The sequence below is a fragment of the Zalophus californianus genome, chromosome 10 (genome assembly GCF_009762305.2).
Source record: "Zalophus californianus isolate mZalCal1 chromosome 10, mZalCal1.pri.v2, whole genome shotgun sequence".
Lineage (NCBI taxonomy): Eukaryota > Metazoa > Chordata > Mammalia > Carnivora > Otariidae > Zalophus > Zalophus californianus.
The window spans coordinates 29194867-29212685 of NC_045604.1; the positions used below are offsets into that span (position 1 = coordinate 29194867).

The 17819-nt window shown below is 53.4% G+C and overlaps 1 protein-coding gene across 1 annotated transcript; it reads left to right on the plus strand.

Annotated features, from left to right (window-relative positions):
• Positions 1-15331: 15331 nt before the first annotated feature.
• Positions 15332-17696, plus strand: ASCL5 (achaete-scute family bHLH transcription factor 5). The gene has a single exon (XM_027613059.2). The coding sequence runs from the start codon at positions 16216-16218 to the stop codon at positions 16786-16788; it is 573 nt and encodes a 190-aa protein (XP_027468860.2). The 5' UTR covers positions 15332-16215; the 3' UTR covers positions 16789-17696.
• The last annotated feature ends 123 nt before the right edge of the window (positions 17697-17819 follow it).

Here is a 17819-nt window from a genome sequence, read left to right on the forward strand (position 1 = left end):
AGCAGTTGTCACCATAAATAAGCGAAATATCTGGAGATAAATTAATATAAAAAATTAGAATGACTGTTCACTTTACATAGGAATTCCTAGTAGCCAAATATCTAAATATGCTTCACCTCACACACAAAAAATTGATTTTTAGACAACTGCAGAGTGTATCTCATCTTTCTATGGATGATGAAAGAACAGGGGGCCCAGCAGAAGGAGAGTTTACTGCTTTGCTGGTCACCTGGAACAGAAATTAGGATCCCTGCCATTGATGACAGAAAAGAGCAGAAGTGACACACTATCCCATCTCATGTGGTGTGACCTGAATGTTAGTGTCGTGCTCAGAAATCCTGTGTTTCCCATCAAACCCACCAGACATGCTCTTCTGTAATGGATTGGACCTGTCTGGAAGACACTGGTTTGGTTTGGCCCCGGGGACTAGAGCCTTAGAATCGGTCTCCATGGTTTGAGGCTGGCACTCATCCTCGTTTGGCTCAAAGGGAAGTGACATGCAGGGAACGGACAGGGAGAGGCCAGCACGCTTCCTGGTGGATTCTCCTCTGTTCCTCACTCAGACCCACTGCCGTCTCCCTTGTACTCTTTGTTTCCTTGTATGCACCATACTCATCCACCAGCAAAATCCCAACCATGGATCCACAACCCAGCCTGACTTCTCTGCTCCTCCCTGGGCAGCTCTGCTCTGCTTATGAAAGACTAGAGTTTTGCGCTTTCCACCCCCCACCTCCTCCCTACCTTTGTGGTGGGGGTGGGGGAGCATTAATCCTTTGGTGTGAATCCTTCTGGAGGTCATTAGGCAACCTTCCTGTATTTCCCCTTCTCCCTACCCTAGAAGATCTTACCTTGCTACTTCAAGAAAATCAAGACCAGTGGGTGCCATCTCTCAACTTCCTTACTCCCCTCTGCAAGTTTTTCTTCATACTTATCTTGGTCTTCTTTGCTGTGGTCTTGGGAATAGTATGTCCCTCCTGTTCAAAGCCAACTCACCCATCCCCTTCTTCCTGGGACCTCTGTCATCTCTTCAACCTCACCTTATTTCCTGGTCCTTCTCAGCCTGTTAACATTTTCAGGTCTTCTGCCCTACAAAGAAACTTCCATGGGCTTCATGTCCACCTCCTGCCCTTTCGGTCCTTCACCCCAAGCCCTCCAGAGGCAAGGTCATTGATGACTAATTGCCAGACCCAGAGGATGTCCTTGGTTCTTCTCTTTCTGCCCACCCCCCCCCCCCCCGCCCCACTACATATGATACTGTGATCCTTTTCCTTCATGAAATTCTTCACTTGGCTTCTGGGACCTTGCCTCTTTGGTCCTCCTTGCCCTTTCTGACCATCCCTTCACTTCTCCCTAAATATTTGCTATTTCTCAGGCTTCCGTTCCCAGCTTACATGACTCCATCTAATATTTAATGTCTAAGTACTCTCCCTGGAAGTCTTCTCCTTTGTGATTTTCTGGTATTGACTCTAGAATCTCTCTCTCTAGCCCAGACCGGACCCTCGAGCTCCAGGCTTGTCTACCTGGCTCTCAGCTGGATCCTCCACTGGGTGCCTCAAGCCTGTCAAAATATGCGTGTCCAAGATTAAGCTCATCTTTAATTGGCTTTTATATTCATTGTCTGAATCGGTTGTAACCCCACCCACCAACTTGTTCAAGCCAGAAACCTGGAGGTCATTCAATTCTTGATTCTTCCCTTTCTCTGCGATGCCTATGCCCAGTCATTCACAAAGTCCCACCAACTTGACCTTCAAGTACAGCTGACTCTTGAACAACAGGAACTGCTTCGGTCCACCTATATGTTTACTTTTTACAGTTCAGTACTGTAAATGTATTTTCCTTACAATTTTCTTAATATTTTTTCTAGCTTACTTTGTTCTAAGAATATAGTATCTAGTGCATATAACATGCCAAATATGTGTTAATCGACTGTTTATGTTATCAGTAAGGCTTCCAATCAACAGCAGGCTATTAGTAGCTAAGTTTTGGGGGAGTCGGAAGTTATATGTGGATTTTCAACTGTACAGGGGAAGGGGGGGTCGGCGCCCATAACTCCCACATTGCACAAGAGTCAACTAGTTCAGGAATCCATCCCCTTCTTCTGCCCCTACTGCCACTCCCCAGTTCACACCTTCATCATTTCTCTCAGGATCATGCCACTTCCCTCCCTCAGAACCATAAAGGGCTCCCCCACTTCCTAAGGCTTGTGGCCATGATCTGCCCATACCTCAGCCTTTAGCTCCAGGGCAAACTGGCGGAGTTGCCCGGTGGAGCCTTTGGTGGCAAGAAATTGATGGGCCCTCCACAGATGAGCTCACGTCAGGGGTGCGGGCCGCAGCTGCCAGGGACACAGCTCGTCCTAAGCCCCCTGCGAGGCTCAGTGTCTTGGGCGGGAGGCGTTGGCAGAAGCTGCTCGAGCCTCTCACCAGCTCCGAGCCTCGCTAGCTCGCCCTAGGCGGGGAGTTGAGGCCGAAGCAGAGCTTGGAGTGATGGAAGGGCTAGAAGCGGGGTGCTTAGACCTTTGCTTCGCTTCCTCTTCCTGACCATTTGCTCTCTAGGCACAGTCCGGGGAGCCATTAGGCGGGGGTGTCGGAGTGTGGGCCTAGAAGCTGGAAAGGACCTGGCTGCTTTGGCCAGCCCCTCACCCCTCTGAGCCAGCCCCACCATCTGTAATAGTACCATGGCCCAGGGCCTAGCCCGTGGCAAGCGCTCCTCAGGAGATGGCTGCCATGTTGAGGGCCTGCACCAAATTCTCCCCTTAAGATCTGTCATCCATTTAGTAAAGCAAGCGGGGCAGTTAAAAGCATGACCTCTGAGCCAGTAGCCTGGGTGCAGATGCTAACTCTGCCACCTACTGGCCAGGCAACTGTGAGCACATTTTAAAGCCTTACGTGCCTTTGTTTGCTCACTGTGAAATGGGGGTGATTACCTCCTTCCTTGGGTTGTTGTAAGGAATAAATTGTTGATGTGTACAAAACACTTAGAACAATCCTCGAACGTAGATAAGCACCTGGTGAGTATTGGCTATTCTTACTCACTTCACTGTCGTTACTAGTACGGCATGACCTACCCATCCGGTCAAGGCTCTGTAGGTTCAAAAGGGAATTCCTACTTGGCGTGATGGGGGCCCCTAGGGCTCCAGGAAACCCTGACCCCCTCAGCTAAATCCCACTCTTGAAGTTCTGCTCAGAACTCCCTGGGGGTGATTATTTGGTGGCTCTCTTGGCCAGTGACATCTCTGCTCCCTAGGCATTGAGCTGAGCTCGGAGTCAAGGCCAGAGGCGGGCCCATCCCGTGCGCCCCTGCTCCTCTGATTACTGCATCGGGACAGACACGGAGGGCAAGGCTCCAGGCTGGGAGTCAGGAGCTCTGGTCCGCCCCGGCTCTGCTGCTCCTTGCTGGGTGACCTCAAACAGCAGGCCTCCTGTCTGAGCCTGAGCGTCTCCGGATAGAGTGAGGACACCCAGCCCATTGTTGCCCAAAGAGCAGTTCACGTGAGCATGGCGATTGTAGGGGTTTCCCAAAAAGTACTTTTCATTCTAGTAGTTATGTAATTATTTTAATGAGTATTAGGAAAAAAATGCAGTCAGCACGTAAACTTGTAAACTTCGTGATTTCGAGGAAACTGGTGCTAAGGACAAGTGAGAAGGGGGGATGCAAGTGCATATGAAGAAAATAGTAGCAAAACAGTCAGTATAAATGGCAGAAATTTGGAAGAGGCTGGGTGCTGATGATGCTGGTTTGGGACCCCTGAAGTGGTCACTCTCTCAAGCACCTTCAGACCTGACATCTGTAAGCCACCCAATCTCCCTAGATTTCAGTCTCCCCCTGGTTGAAGGGGGGTGCCAATCAGTAGTGAAGGAGGGTCTTCTCTAGTTTCTGCCGGTGTAGCGGGGCCAGGGGAACTCCGAGCAGGCACCAAGGGGACCCATGCCCGGAAACCCTCGACCTGGGACCCACCAAAGGACACTATAGCGCAGTGGTCAGGGATATAGACATGGGAGCCAGGCCCCCCAGGGCCCAGTCCCCGCACTGCCTCTTCCGAGCCCTATGAACTTGGGCAAATTAATCTGTCTTCGTTTCTTCGACCGAGAAGTGGGAATATTAGCTTATCTCACAGGGTGTTGGAAGGGTCGGTGTGCGTCTGTGAGCAGAACAGGGCCTGACGGGTGGTAAGTGCTCCGTGGTGTAGTTTGTAACCACTTGAGGGAAAGGAGTGTCTTCCCCTGCTGCTGAGAGGGCTCCCGTGGGCTCTCCAGGCACTTTGCGCAAGGAAACAGTATGGGATTCACCGCAGAGGTGAGGGTGATGAGGCAGAGGCTAGAACACAGGTCTCCATGCTTCTACCTCATCTAAGTAAGCTTGGCCGGTGCTGGGCTTTTGCTTTGCAGAAGGCTAAACTAGCTGGCTGTGTGTCTTGGGCAAACCCTACCTCTCTGGGTGCCAGTTTCCATGGCCTGGGTGGCCTCCAAGGGCCCCCTCCAGCTCTGGCACGAGGCAGTTTTGTGGAATAGCCTCCTGCAGCCCAGTAGTCCCCAGTGGCGCACGGCAGCCCCCAGCCCGGCAGTGCGAGTAAGCATCCTGCCTAGCCCTGGAACTGTGTCCCTGGAGGGCCACTGCACCCCTCTGGGTCCCCCATTCATCCCCAGGAGTGCCCAGTGATCACAACAGCTCCAACACCCAAACTGGGGTCATAAAGCCACTCCAGAGAGAGGGTTGTCTTCCCCTAAGCGTAAGGACCGCCCCCACGAGAAGAGACTCCCTGCGCCTTCCTGGGCTTTGCGCCCTGCACACTCAGGAGGCATTTCCTAAGCTCTAATTCTGCACTGATTTCCATTTTAGAGGCTTAGAACCTCCCGGCCAGCCCGGGGCCAGGTGTGCCGTCCCCCCCCAAGCCCCCCCGCGCCCTTGTCCCTCAGCTGGGCAGGACCCTGAGACGACAGGATCTCCACTCGCCCTCGGCTCCAGCTGGAGCTGCATTTGTCTTGCTTGGACACAGCACAGCCAATCACAGGAGGCCAAGAGTGGCCCTCTCTCCTCCTTGGGAGTGGATCCCAGATCAGAGGGGCCCCCCCCACCCCCATCGCCCTCCTCCCTCCCCTTCTGGGTGTGTCGCCGTTTGAAGCTTAATCAGGAAAGTGTACCTGGCTCCTGGTGCTGTGGCAGGGAAGCTGGCCCAGAGGCTGCCGACGGCACCGCAGGGCAGGTGGGCAGCCCCGGAGATCCCTCTGTCCCCCTGAAGGCCCGCGAGCGGCAGATCCCTGGGAGTGGCAGCAGCAGTGCTGGTGGAGTGCTCCCCGGAGAGGTAACTGTGCAAAGGTTGGGGCTGAGGGATGGCGCTGAGTTTTGTGCCGAAAGCGTGCCGGCCCCACCCGGCCTGGAGGAGTGAGTCTGGGAACAGTTTACTCAGGGCTTAGCCACCCCCAGTGGCTTTCCTCCCCAAAGGAACGGAAAGCAGAGCCGAGCCACCTGCTGGCTGGTGTAACGGCACCCATCTCCGAGGGGAGCAGGCGAGATTAGCTGTGCTGCCAAGGGCTTTGCCACCAACTGGGAATTTTTCTGTGGACTTGATCTTGGGAGAGTCCATTGCCACTGGGTTTAGCCCAATGCCTGATGCCTGCCAGTGTCCAGAGACTAAAGTATGGGTTTTCTGGGTGGAAATCAGCTGGGGGTAATGTCTCCTGGAAAGCAGCTAAAATGGGCAGGGTCTGGGCAGGGGAGAGCTTGGTCCTCTGCCTGAACGTGGGAGGAGGCTGGAGGTGGTACAGGGCAGTGGTTAGCGGCACGGCCTCTGGAGCAGACGGTCTGGGTCAATTCCCAGCTCCATCACTTAGTAGCTGTGTGACCACAGACCATTTGCTTATCTGGGTCTCTGTCCCATCACCTGTGAAATGGGTCAGTAATACCTACCTCACAGCGCTGCTGTGAGAATCAAACGAGAGAAGTGCTTAGACCAGTGCTTAGCACAGAGTAAGTTCTACATAAGTTTTTTTTTAATCCTGCTATTTCCTAGAAACGTCTCACTGAAGCTCTCCGAGCCTCAGTTTCCCCGTCTGCAACACAGGGAAGAAAAGTTAGCACAAGGGGATTAAATACGCTGCTAGCACATGGTAGGTGCCCAATAAATTGCAGCCCCCTTCCCTGTAAAGTGAGCCAAGATTCTGTCCTCATTAAAACACTGTCTTTCCTCCTGCCGGAGGAAGCAGCTTGGACTGAAAAGTTTTGTAATTTCAGGCGCGGGAGGTCTGTATAAGCTGCTCCACCACCGGTGTGAGACACACTAGACGTGGCTCGTGAGCGCCTGCGTCCCCACGGCGTTGTGGATCACGTGGGCGGCGCTCACATATGACCACGCGCTTGGCCACTGAATTGCCCCTCCGCATTTCGGCTCCTTCTGGGGGCACCTCCCGGGTGTCAGGAGCAGCACTGGCCCTGCGGGATGCTGAGGTGCATGCGACACCATCCTGCCTTGCTCTTTGAGAGACCAAGATGCAAATCTGTAAACAAGGTCATCAGCAAGCAGAGAGAGAGAGGTCCCCAAGCCTGTGATGGCCAGTGAGGGACCAACACGCAAAGGCTTTAGGATTCAGGGGAGAAAGAACAAGAACAGAACAGAATGGGAGGGGCAGGGAAGGCTCCGGGCAAGGACAGACTCCAGCTGGTTCCAGAGGAGGAGTTGAGTTTGGATGGGTAGAAAGGTAGAAATGTAGAACTTACTCTGTGCTAAGCACTGGTCTAAGCACTTCTAACCATGTCTAGTGTGTCTCACACCGGTGGTAGAAAGGCTCAAGCTCCAGGAGGGAAGTGACCTGGGCCTCGTGGGGAGAAGGTAGCTGGTGTGGCAAAATGGGTCGTACTGGAGGCGAGGGCTGATTTGGTGCTGTGCTGAGACAGAAGACCGGACGGCGAGGAGGACGGCATACTGCTGGGGACCTTCAGTGCTGGGCGGGAGAGTGTAGGCTCGTCAGAGTTATAAATCGTCTAGGCGGGGGGCAACATGATCGAGGTAGCGTCTTAGAGGATAAACTGGTTCCGTGCGTCCGGAGGACTTGCGGGGTCGGGACCAGAGCCTGGAGAGCAGCTCCCACCCACAGTGGCAGCGGCTGACCAGTCGGGCGGCACCCAACGACGCTCTCACCTGGGGCCTCTGGGACCCGCACGGTGACCCTAGGGAGTGAGTGCCACTGCTGTCCCCCACCTACAGAAGAGGAAATAGAACAGGGTGGCTCGGGCTGCTCGAGCTGGGAGGTGGCAAAGCCAGAATCCCGAGCCACAGTTGGCTGGGAGGGGCCTCAGGGAACCTCAGACTTTTGTTCGGTGGCCCAAAGGGACTTTTTACCCATGAAATACCCATCGCCTACGAGGGCAACTTTCTTCTGTGGCAAAGGGGGTGAGAGTCTCTTTTTCCTTTGTTCCCTGAGTCGGCAATGATAGGGGCCCTAAAGCCCAGGTCTCTGCCTGAGGTGGGTGCTGGGCCCAGGGCAGGAGGCCCACCCAGGGAGGCGACTGCCACACTCATGGCTGAGGGGGTGGTTCTGGAGAGCAGCACCCTCGGGGCCATCTTCCATGGTGCCCTCTCGGCCTGTGTACCCAGCCTGCAACCGACTGTTCTCCATTGGGGAAACTCAGGCCCAGCTCCAGTTTCTCAGTCCAAGCTCTCCTGCAGAATTGCCTGGTTGATGCTCCCCATGCCTTTCAGGCATCCATAGGATGATTTTCCTTCCCCGTTTTTGTCTTTGAAATTAGCGTTGATTAATCACAAGGGTTCAGAAATGCTCTTGAGCACCTGCTCTGTGCAGGTAATGGTCCGAACAGGAATCAGAGTAACTTGCATTTGGAAGCAGTTGGTATTCCTTCAGCCAGGGGAATCAGGTTAAACACTGGGCTCCCCTCAAAATTTTGACCAGGGTCCCTTCCCTTTGCCTTTCATTCCCCAGCTGCCCTCCTGCAACCTAACACCACCCCCACCATGAGGTTGTTGGGCTCCTTTGAGCTCTTTCTACTCACACCCTCTCTGAAGGCTAGGGAAGGAGCAGTTTTGTCTGATGGTGAGATTTGTCCACCAAGTCACATTAGTACTTATTGGTAGCTTCGGATCCAGAGGACTCCAGATGTCCTGGCTTCTAGACTGTAGTGTCTTTCCTCCCTGTTTTGGGTGTCACTGACAGCAGGGGACAACGGTGAGAGTGTGGGTAGAAAGAGCAATGACTGGAATGGTCTTTCTTCTTCTGAATTTCGGTTTTACTCATTCTCTTAGGCTGCTAAAAAAGACACCCCCAGACGGAAGGGTGATGCCTAGCCAGTCCCAAGGTGTATGCCAGTTTCTCTTAAGTGCCAAGTTTAATATTGATCAGCTGTGTGACCTTAGGAAAGTTACTTTACCTCTCTGTGCTTCAGTTTCCTATCTGCAAAATAAGGATATTAAGAGTACCTACCTTGTAGTGAGGATTAAATCACTGGCTGTGTGTGTGTGTGTGTGTGTGTGTGTGTGTGTGTGTACAAGCAAGCACACCTGTGTCATTTACAATAGTGGCCAACATGGAGGAAATCTTATAAGTTAGCTATTGTCCAGCCGTGCTCTGAATTTCAAGCTCTCAATGGCTCCTGAGCCAGCAGGTCACTGTTTCTGAAGGTAGATCCAGCGGGTCCCTTGGTAGTAAATGCAAGAATGAGTTTTCCCCAAAGTTCATTGCAGGCTTGAAAGGATATTTGAGAATCTTCCCGACCCCTTGGCTCTTGCCCTTCCAACGTGTAGAGAGAGATGGCACCGGATTGGTGGCTGCTTCTTTTAAAATGGCAATCACATAGTTAATAATTATAATCCTTTTACATATGTCTGGAACTTTGCAGTTCACAGAGTGATTTTACAAACTTACCCATTGGATCACCAAACAGATCAGGCATATGTCCCTGTCCCCATGTTCTGGTTCTGGGATGTCCGGAGCTGAGCTGAGAGAGTAACCCAGTGCATGTTCCTTCACATCATGCCGGGTGTCTTTACCTTCTCTCAGCTCCATTTGCTTTTGCCTCTCTGGTGGGATTTCTCCCTCTAAGTACTATGGTGAGTGGTGCTTACTCAGGAGCCCAAATACCTGGATATGAATCTCAGCTCTGTCCTGTACAGCTGTGTTACCTTGGGCAAGACGCTTAACCTCTCTGAGCCTTCTCGTCCTTGCCTGTAACACAGGATGCCGTCCGCACTGGCCTCCTGGGGCTGTAAGGAGAGCACACTGAGAACCGTGTCTGGCACATAGGAGAGCGCTGGGTATGTGATGGGCACTGTTACGAGCATGCAGTCTTTCCTTCCTCTGCCAAACGGGACAGCAGTTGCGGCTGTCCTGTGCTGGGCCCCAACCCACAGCAGCTTCCTGGAAGGAGCTCAGGAGATGTTCGGTGGGTGAATTGACAGACAGTGGGACACATGCTGTATCAACCTGATCCAACTCTGGTAAATCGCACCCAAGCCGTGTGACACTGAGCAGCTCTTTTCACCTCTGAGCCTCCATTTCCTCTTCTGGAAGTGGAAGTGTGAGGCGGTGAGGGTTACACGAGCCGGGGAGAGCAGAGCAGCAAGCAGAATATCCGACATCAGAAGGCACCTAATCCCCATTAGGCTTCCTTTCCCCTCCTTTCCTCTCCTTGGAGATGCTCGGCAGAGTGACGCCGTGCTCGAGCACATGGCTTCGTCAGCCCGTGCCAAAGGTCTGCAGCGCCATTCTCTTGCTGGAAGTGGTGCACACAGTTTGCTCAGGAGCAACCAGAGCTTTCCAGAACCTGAGCAGGAAGGATGGCTGGGCGGGTAGTGGGAGGCTAGGCAGCTCTGGGGCTGAGGCCACTGCAGTGCTGCCTCGTCCAGTGCAGGGGTGGGGGCAGAGGGGCTGAAATCAGCCTGCACAAGCTCCGCTTCTGCCCAGAGGACAAGGCAGTTTCTAACCTTCCAAGGGCACTATGTGGGTATGTGGCCACTGGGCCTGGCCTTGGTCAGATCCAGTGTAATATCATTGAGATTCTGAAATGATTATGTATGTTATACATATATTTGGGGGTGTTGCATATGAATATGGTGGGAGTGGTGAGTTTATCCTTCTAGAAAGAGTTAGAGGCTATAAGACAGACTCCCAAGGAAGGTTGTGACATTTCTTACTTAAAAAAGACAAAGTACATATTTATCCTGGAGATTTAAAGTACAATTCCCTGAAATGTATTCTATTTGATGTTAGTAGGCTTGAGGGAAAAAGAAGTGTTCTGAGGTCCATTTGGGAATTTCTGAGTTAGCCAAAACCAGCTTTCTTTACTGCAGGGCTTTCTCTGGGATGCTAATGGACCCTGTGAGTCTCCTAGAAAGGGAATAAAGGGGGCTGCATTTCTCAAAGTATTTGACCATGGAGCTTTTGGGGAAAAGTTTTATTGACCACCTTGCTAGAGGCTGGGGGATGTGCAAGATGACAGCACAAAGCCAATGAGTTCTGTCCTTAAAAACATTTTTTTTTAAATTTAACTAATCTCTACACCCAGTGTAGGGCTCAAACTCACGACCCTGAGATCAAGAGTTGCATGCTGCACCGACTGAGTCAGCCAGGCCCCCCACTCTGTCATTTTGAGTGCTTGATTTCCTTATAAATCCTCCCAGGTTTTGGCAGCAGGGGGTGGCAGGGCTCTGGAAGAAGTCTCGATTCAGGTGTTGAAAAGCACCATCTTGGATCTGTCAACTGGAGGAATCTCTCAGAGTGGTAGGAGAAGCAGAAGACCATGAACTCACTTCCCCCAAAGCCACTGCTGAAGCCATGCATTCCATGCCCCCCAGTTTCTGACCTCAGACTCCCCCCTCTGGCTCCAGTCCCGGTGAAGACAGTGAGAGAAGCTACAAAGGTAGAAAAGTAGGTTACCTGCTCCGTAAGTGGTCCAGCCTGTTGGAAGTTCACATCTCCCTTTGTCTGATAAATGATGGTTCAGCCCTCCCCAGGGATTCCCAGTGTCAATCAACAAACATTGATTGAGCACATACTATTGTCTTAAAAATGAAGTATAAGACAGGCATTCTTTCCCTTCCAGTTAACAACCTGGTCGGGAGGCGGTGTCAGGAGGTACCCTGGGGAGAGCGCCTGCTGGCTGCCCGTGGGCCACCAGGAGTATAGCGGGAGGCAAAGTGGGGAGATGGGGCTGAGTAGCCACTGGACACTTGGGGCAGGGCTGGGACAGGGGTCGGCAGGCAGTGCTCACGACACCATCAGCAAGGAGTTATAATAATGTGCCATCCCGGGGGGTTGTGACATTAGTGCCTCTGGCAGCATGTGACAACAAGTAGCTGAGACTGGTGGGGCAAATGCTACATGCTGCACAATTAGGAACAGCAACACTTTGGGAAGGAAGCCCAGGACACCCCCACTGGCAACTGACTCTCTCTGTTGCAAGTTGGATTCAGGGTTATGGAGTCCTTTGTATAATAACTTGATGACAGTTGGCCTTTAACAAAGCAGCTATATGGTGTGAACATACTGAGGTCCTAAAAGGGGAAGCTCAGTGTCTTGCGTCATGAAGTGAGCTTCATGGAAGAATATCAGGTGCCTCTCGCCAAGCACATCTGCTCTGCCATGCCAGGGTGAAATTAAACTGGAGTGGGGCAGAACTGTGCGGCGGGGGGGGGGGGGGGGGGGGGGGGGGGGAGGGATGCCACGGGCAAGGAGTGCCCTCAGCCCCAGAGAGGAGCCAAGGCCCCTTTGAAACATGGACAGTGTTGCCCACGGGTGGTATTTTGTGGCTACTTAAAACAATCTATGGGTTGGTTGAACTTGACCCAGTCAATAGTCACCACCACTGCTAAGGTGTGCAGGAGTGGGGTGGGTGGTGGGGGAAGTGAGGGGGTGGGGGGACTTCCTATACTGACTTCCAAACCACACTTCTCTCTAGTGAGTTGCCTGATACTAACACAATGTGCTATTTTCTGTTCAAAACAAATCACAAAATATGCTTGATTATACATACTTTATGTATCTGTATATGATGAAAGTTTAAGTGATGCGAATTGATCCACAAACTCAGGAAGAGAATTCGTGCATGTTAACAGAAAACTGAGTGACTCTTCATCGGGGAGTGTCTTCCTGTCCCCCTAAATTTCCAAAAGATCTGGAAACACAGTTCCCAAAGGGAGTTATAACAGCAAGTTGGTTAAAACTCATGAGGTCCCGACCTGGAATTTCTTCGATCAGCTACTGCCATTGCTTCTCTTCGCCACACGGTGGCACTGTTAGCAAATGGTTCTGCCCAGTCCGGCGGCCTGAGCGCAAGGGTTAGCAGTTCTTGGCTGCTGATCAGATCCTGACCAGGCTGCAGATCATTGAGTGTGGACCATCCCACTATTCAGGGTGTCTGAGCTCAGGCAAGGGGGCTCTTTATCAGGATCCCTGGGGTACAGCTCCTGGTGCTTGACTGAGTCTGATTACATTCCAGTTACCTGCCTTTCCACCAGCAGATCTCCACGGCTACCCTCCTGAGAATATCCTCAAGGGGGCGCTCCCTTCCCAAGGTTGACCAAGGTGACCTGCGGAACCTCTGTCACCAGAGCAGATGCTCAATCACAGCACGATTACTCGGATCTGCAGGGGGACATCCCCTCCAACAGGAATCATAATTTAATAAGATACTTGTGTTAGGTCAAAACAAGCTCCTCTGATCTTTTGGTTCAAATGTGAAGCCGCGGGGAGACATCCTGGGAGAAGGGGTGAAGAAGGGTATGGTCATTTAGATTTGTTAGTTTATGAAATTACTAACTGTGGAAACTTGGACCAGTACCTTAACCTTTATGAGCCTCAGGTTCCTCACCTGTAAAACTGGGTGATCTTAGCACTGACTTCACGAGAATGGTGTAGGAGTTAAATGGGACAGTCCATGGAAAGCACGTAACACTGCCTCGCGCATCACAAATAATAAATAACAGCTAGAATTATCATTACTGTTATTTCACTACAGTGTTTTGTTCACTGCTCTATCCCAGTGCCCAGAGTGCCCCTCATGTACACAAGGGCCCCAGTAAATAAGTGCTGAGTGAACGGTTCTCTTGCCTCTCGGGGATAACCTACCACACTGTGTCCTCGGCTTCTGGTCTGGGGTGGGGGATTCGATGGCAGAAGAAGAACACAATGCAGCTGCGGGTGTGTCCTCACCTGGGCTCCCAGCCAGGTTATGAGCTCTTTCCTGACAGTAGAGAGAGAAGTGTCTCAGGGGCCGTAAGGCTGTGAGGTTTCTTGTTTGTCACTTGTCTGAATGGTTTTATGAAAACAATGGGAACAGTATGTCTGGAACGTAAGTAAATATTGAATATTGAGTCAACACAAATAGATATTAAGCTATATTTGTAAAATTGTCACTAGATACAAATAAACTTCTGACCTCTATCAAAGTAAAGTTGAATAATTAAATTTGAATAGACAGAGGTCACGTGGGAGAGTACAGTCTGGATCTCATGTTTTTACCAAAACAGGGCACTGCTAGCAAATAATTTTCAGCAGTGTTAGGTACCCAACACCGGGCAAGGGGCAGAGAGCTTTAGCTTAGAATGAAGGGCCAAGCCCCTGCCCTCTGGTGGCTTACAATCTGGCTGAAGACTCAGAAGGCACAACCCTGAGAGTCCATGCTGGGAACTGCTGAGCTCAGGGAGTCAGCATGGGCGGGAGCTCCCTCAAAGGTTGGCAGGAATGGGGAAAATCGAGAAAGCTATGAAAAGGGTCCCAAGGCCTGTCAGTAGAAGCCAAGGAGAGAGGTCAGGAATGAGCAGAGAATGACGAGAGGAGACTGGTCCTGATGGAGCTGAGAGACTGTTGGAAAGAGATTGTCTAGAACCTTCCCTCGAAGGCAGCAGGGAGCCCTGAAATGCTGCTGAGCAGGGGAGGGGTATGTGAATTTGTCCTGATGTCTGGCACATTTGCTTCCACTCTTGAGAGCAGATGCAAGTCTGCATGACACTTAGAATTGCTGTTCATTGTTCCCAGTTTTCATTCAGCAAGGGCAGAGCTAGCTGGCGACAGAGTTGGGACCCAATTAAGGACTAAGATGAGAAAGTGCAGAAGGAGACTCCCCCAGGAATCTGAGTCACCAACCTCCCCCTGTCAGGGAGAGAGCTAGCCCCTTTTTGTCTCATGGAAAGGCCTGGTCCAAGGCCTCCTGCTGCCCCATCTCTCCCCGCGTGGGTGCAGCTCCCTCAGTCACTCCATCTTCCATGAGGAGGACGATGACAGAGTAGTGTGACAGGGGCTAAGATGGCATTTGTAGGACACTGGGGACACACAAGTGGGGAGAACAGGGCCTGAGAGAATTCCTGGAGGAAATGACACCCAGGCCGAACCTGCTAACCACATGGGATGAGGGTTGGTGGCACTTAAATTCGACGCGGGCCACTTATTTCTGAGACAGAAGCTTCCTAGAGCCTGGGAAAGGCCGTGTGTAACCGAGCCCAACCCTGACAAGCCCAACTTGCTGCCTAGCCCTCCGGTCAGTTCTTCAACGAGCATTTGTGCAGCGTCTGCTACAGGCCAGGAGCTGGCCGGGCTCTGGGCACACAGAGGTGAGAGAATAGACACTTCCGTTAAGTGCCACGAAGGAGAAGCCCAGGACGGGGTGGGAGGGTGCAGCCTGGATCCACGGGCACAGGGCACAGAAGGCTTTGGTGTTGCCGCTCCGCCGGACAGAGGGCTGTGGAAGTCCCAGCAACACCCGAGTCTCTCGGAATCGGATTCACTTCCTTCAGGAAAGAGTTACCCCCCTTGGTGGACTTGTGGTGGCCACTGTGCTAGTTCATTTTAAGTTTTAATTTAAATTCCAGTTAGTTAACATACAGTGTAATGCTAGTTGCAGATGTACAATATAGTAATTCAACACTTCCATACAATGCAAGGTGCTCATCACAAGTGCCCTCCTTAATCCCCATCACCTGTTTCCCCCCTCCCCCCACCCCCTTCCCGCTGGTAACCAGCAGTTCGTTCTCTGTAGTTAAGAGTCTCTTTCTTGGTTTGCCTTTCTCTCTCTCTTTTTTCCCCTTTGCTCATTTGTTTTGTTTCTTAAATTCTACATGAGTGAAATCATATGGTATTTGTCTTTCTCTGACTTAGTTTGCTTAGCGTTATACACTCTAGCTCCATCTGTGTTGTTGCAAATGGCAAGACTTCATTCTTTTTTATGGCTGAGTAATACTCCATTATATATGTGTGTGTGTGTGTGTGTGTGTGTGTGTGTGTGTGTGTGTGTATACACACATCATGTCTTCTTAATCCATTCATCTATCAATGACACTTTCCATAATTTGGCTACTGTAGAGAATGCTGCTATAAACATCGGGGTGCATGAATCCCTTTGAATTCGTATTTTTGTGTCATTTAGGTAAATAGCTAGTAGTGAAATTGCTAAATCATAGGGTCATTGGGCGCTTTTTATAAGCCGGGCCCAGGAGGTGTTTTTTGGTATATTTTTTCTCATTTGATTCTCACATATTATTATTAATCTCCTGTGAGGGATGTTGAATTATCTCCATATGTGGAAACCAGGACGCAGAGAGGTCCCCCAACCATGAAAGGATGAACACAGGTTTGAACCCAGCTCTGCCCCTACCCTCCTCCTCCTCAGCAGCCACACTGCCTCAGCTCCGGACGCTTACGATCCCCTTGGGGGGGGGGGGTGTGACACAGAAGAGCCCATAATACAATTCCTAATTGATATGTTCACTCTCCTCTTCTTTAGAAACATTTCCCTGAGCTGAGCGGGCACACTTCTCACAACAGCCGCGGTTGTGAGGTCCCTGGCGGCTGGGGGATCCCAAGGCCGCGAGGAACAAGAACCGGTCACCTCTGGCCCCAAGTATGAAGTCCCAGGGTTAGTGCCCGTGGGAGGTGCCCATGCTGGGCTCAGGAGGAGCCGGGGTGCCGAGGCCTGCTGCCCCGCCCATGGGCGCCACGGAAGAAGGCCGGGGTCCCCGGAGTTCTGCGGCGCCACGGCTGGACCGGAGAGGGAACTGCTGAGCCTCTGCCAGGAGCCACACTAAGGCCACAGCAATGACTCCTGTCAGGGAGATCTCGGAGGCCACCCCAGAGGGCGAAGAGGAGCCCTAACCCATCCTGGTACCCCGGGGCTGCTGCTGGCGATGTGACTCGTCCCTGTGGTCGGGACCGCGCAGAGCCCAGGCAGGGGCGATTCGGGGAGGGTCTGCCTCTGGGTGCAGCTCCACGCAGCACCATGAACAATAACTTCTGTCGGGCCCTGGTGGACCGGCGTCCCCTGGCGTCCCCCAGCTGCATGCAGCTGGGCGTCGTGCCGGCTCCGCGCCGGGCGCCCTTGCCCCCCGCCGAGCCCCTGGGCAACGTGCCCTTGCTGCTGTACCCGGGCCCGGCCGAGCCGCAGTACTACGATGCCTACGCGGGCGTGTTCCCCTACGTGCCCTTCCCCGGTGCCTTCGGGGTGTACGACTACCCCTTCGAGCCCGCCTTCATCCAGAAGCGCAACGAGCGCGAGCGGCAGCGGGTCAAGTGCGTCAACGAGGGCTACGCGCGCCTCCGCGGCCACCTCCCGGGCGCGCTGGCCGAGAAGCGGCTCAGCAAGGTGGAGACCCTGCGCGCCGCCATCCGCTACATCAAGTACCTGCAGGAGCTGCTGAGCGCGGCCCCCGACGGCGCGCCGCCCGCCGCCTCCCCGCCCGACTGCCGCGGCGACGGCGAGGCCCGGGCGCCCGCCTCCCTGGTGCCCGAGTCGTCCGAGTCCTCCTGCTTCTCCTCCTCGCCGTTCTTTGAGTCGGAAGAATCCAGCCACTGATCGGGACCGGGGCTGGTGGTGGTGGTGGTGGTGGGGGGACCCGCCAGGGCCGTCCCACTCCCGACAGCAGCCCGGGGACTGACGGGTCACCCGGGGCGCGGCGCAGGCCCCAGGCGTTTGCGGGTCCGCGGCGCTCGGGTGTCTGCGACGCCGTCCCTCCGCCACCGCCACCGCCACCACCGACCTCATTCCTTCCAGCTTGGGGCAGAGGTGCAGGGAGTGGGGGAGAGAGGGGCACCACAAAGACGGGAGGAGCCCCGTCGGTGCAGTGAGGGCGCAGGGGCCTGGGGAAGTTCGGGGTGCGCGCCGCGCCCGCTCCAGGCCGCAGGAGGGTAACCCAGCGCGGCCATCCCTTGGGTCGGCCTCCCGCTCGGCTTCAGCCCCGCGCTGCGGAAAGTCAGAGCTCAGCTCCCGGTTGTGCACTACCCGCTGTGGGGGCCCTCTCCGACCTCGACCTCCGTCGCCATGGGTGCAGCCCTGTGTCTGCGACTCCCCAGGAGGCCGGCCGGTCTTTGGTTGGGATGAGCCATGCCCTTGCTGCCCACGAGATGGCTTCAAATCCTAGCGTCCACTTCGGGAGCTTGCTTGCCACCCCGCCTCCCACCCGACCCCACCCACCCCGGAAGGAAGCCAGATGCAGAGACAGGAGGCCAGACTGCTGCTTACACTCCGCCCAGATCAGACTTGAGCAGAGGCCGTGTGCGTGCCTTGGTGGCGCACTCTGGCTTCCTCCATGGAGGGCGGTTACCCACCCCCACCCCGACCCCCCAGTGTGGCCTTTTCATCCTTTTCCCCCCAGGTTGCTTGAGGACTGCGTTTTTCCCCCTCAGACTGTATCCCTCTGTGGGCAATGGGACCATATGGCGCTGTGTTTGTACCAAGAAGCTAAATAAAAGATGTGTCGAGTTGTGTGATTCCAGATGGTTGTCTACCTCACTTCACTAGTGCCCCTTTGTCACTCCCACCTGCAGCTCGGAACACGTACTGGGTGCCATGTCAGGGGTGCTCTGTTAGCTCTGCATTCCACTAAC

What these genes read in the sequence shown, in the direction of transcription:
- ASCL5 (XM_027613059.2), top strand. Translation starts at nt 16,216, where the DNA reads ATGAACAATAACTTCTGTCGGGCCCTGGTGGACCGGCGTCCCCTGGCG.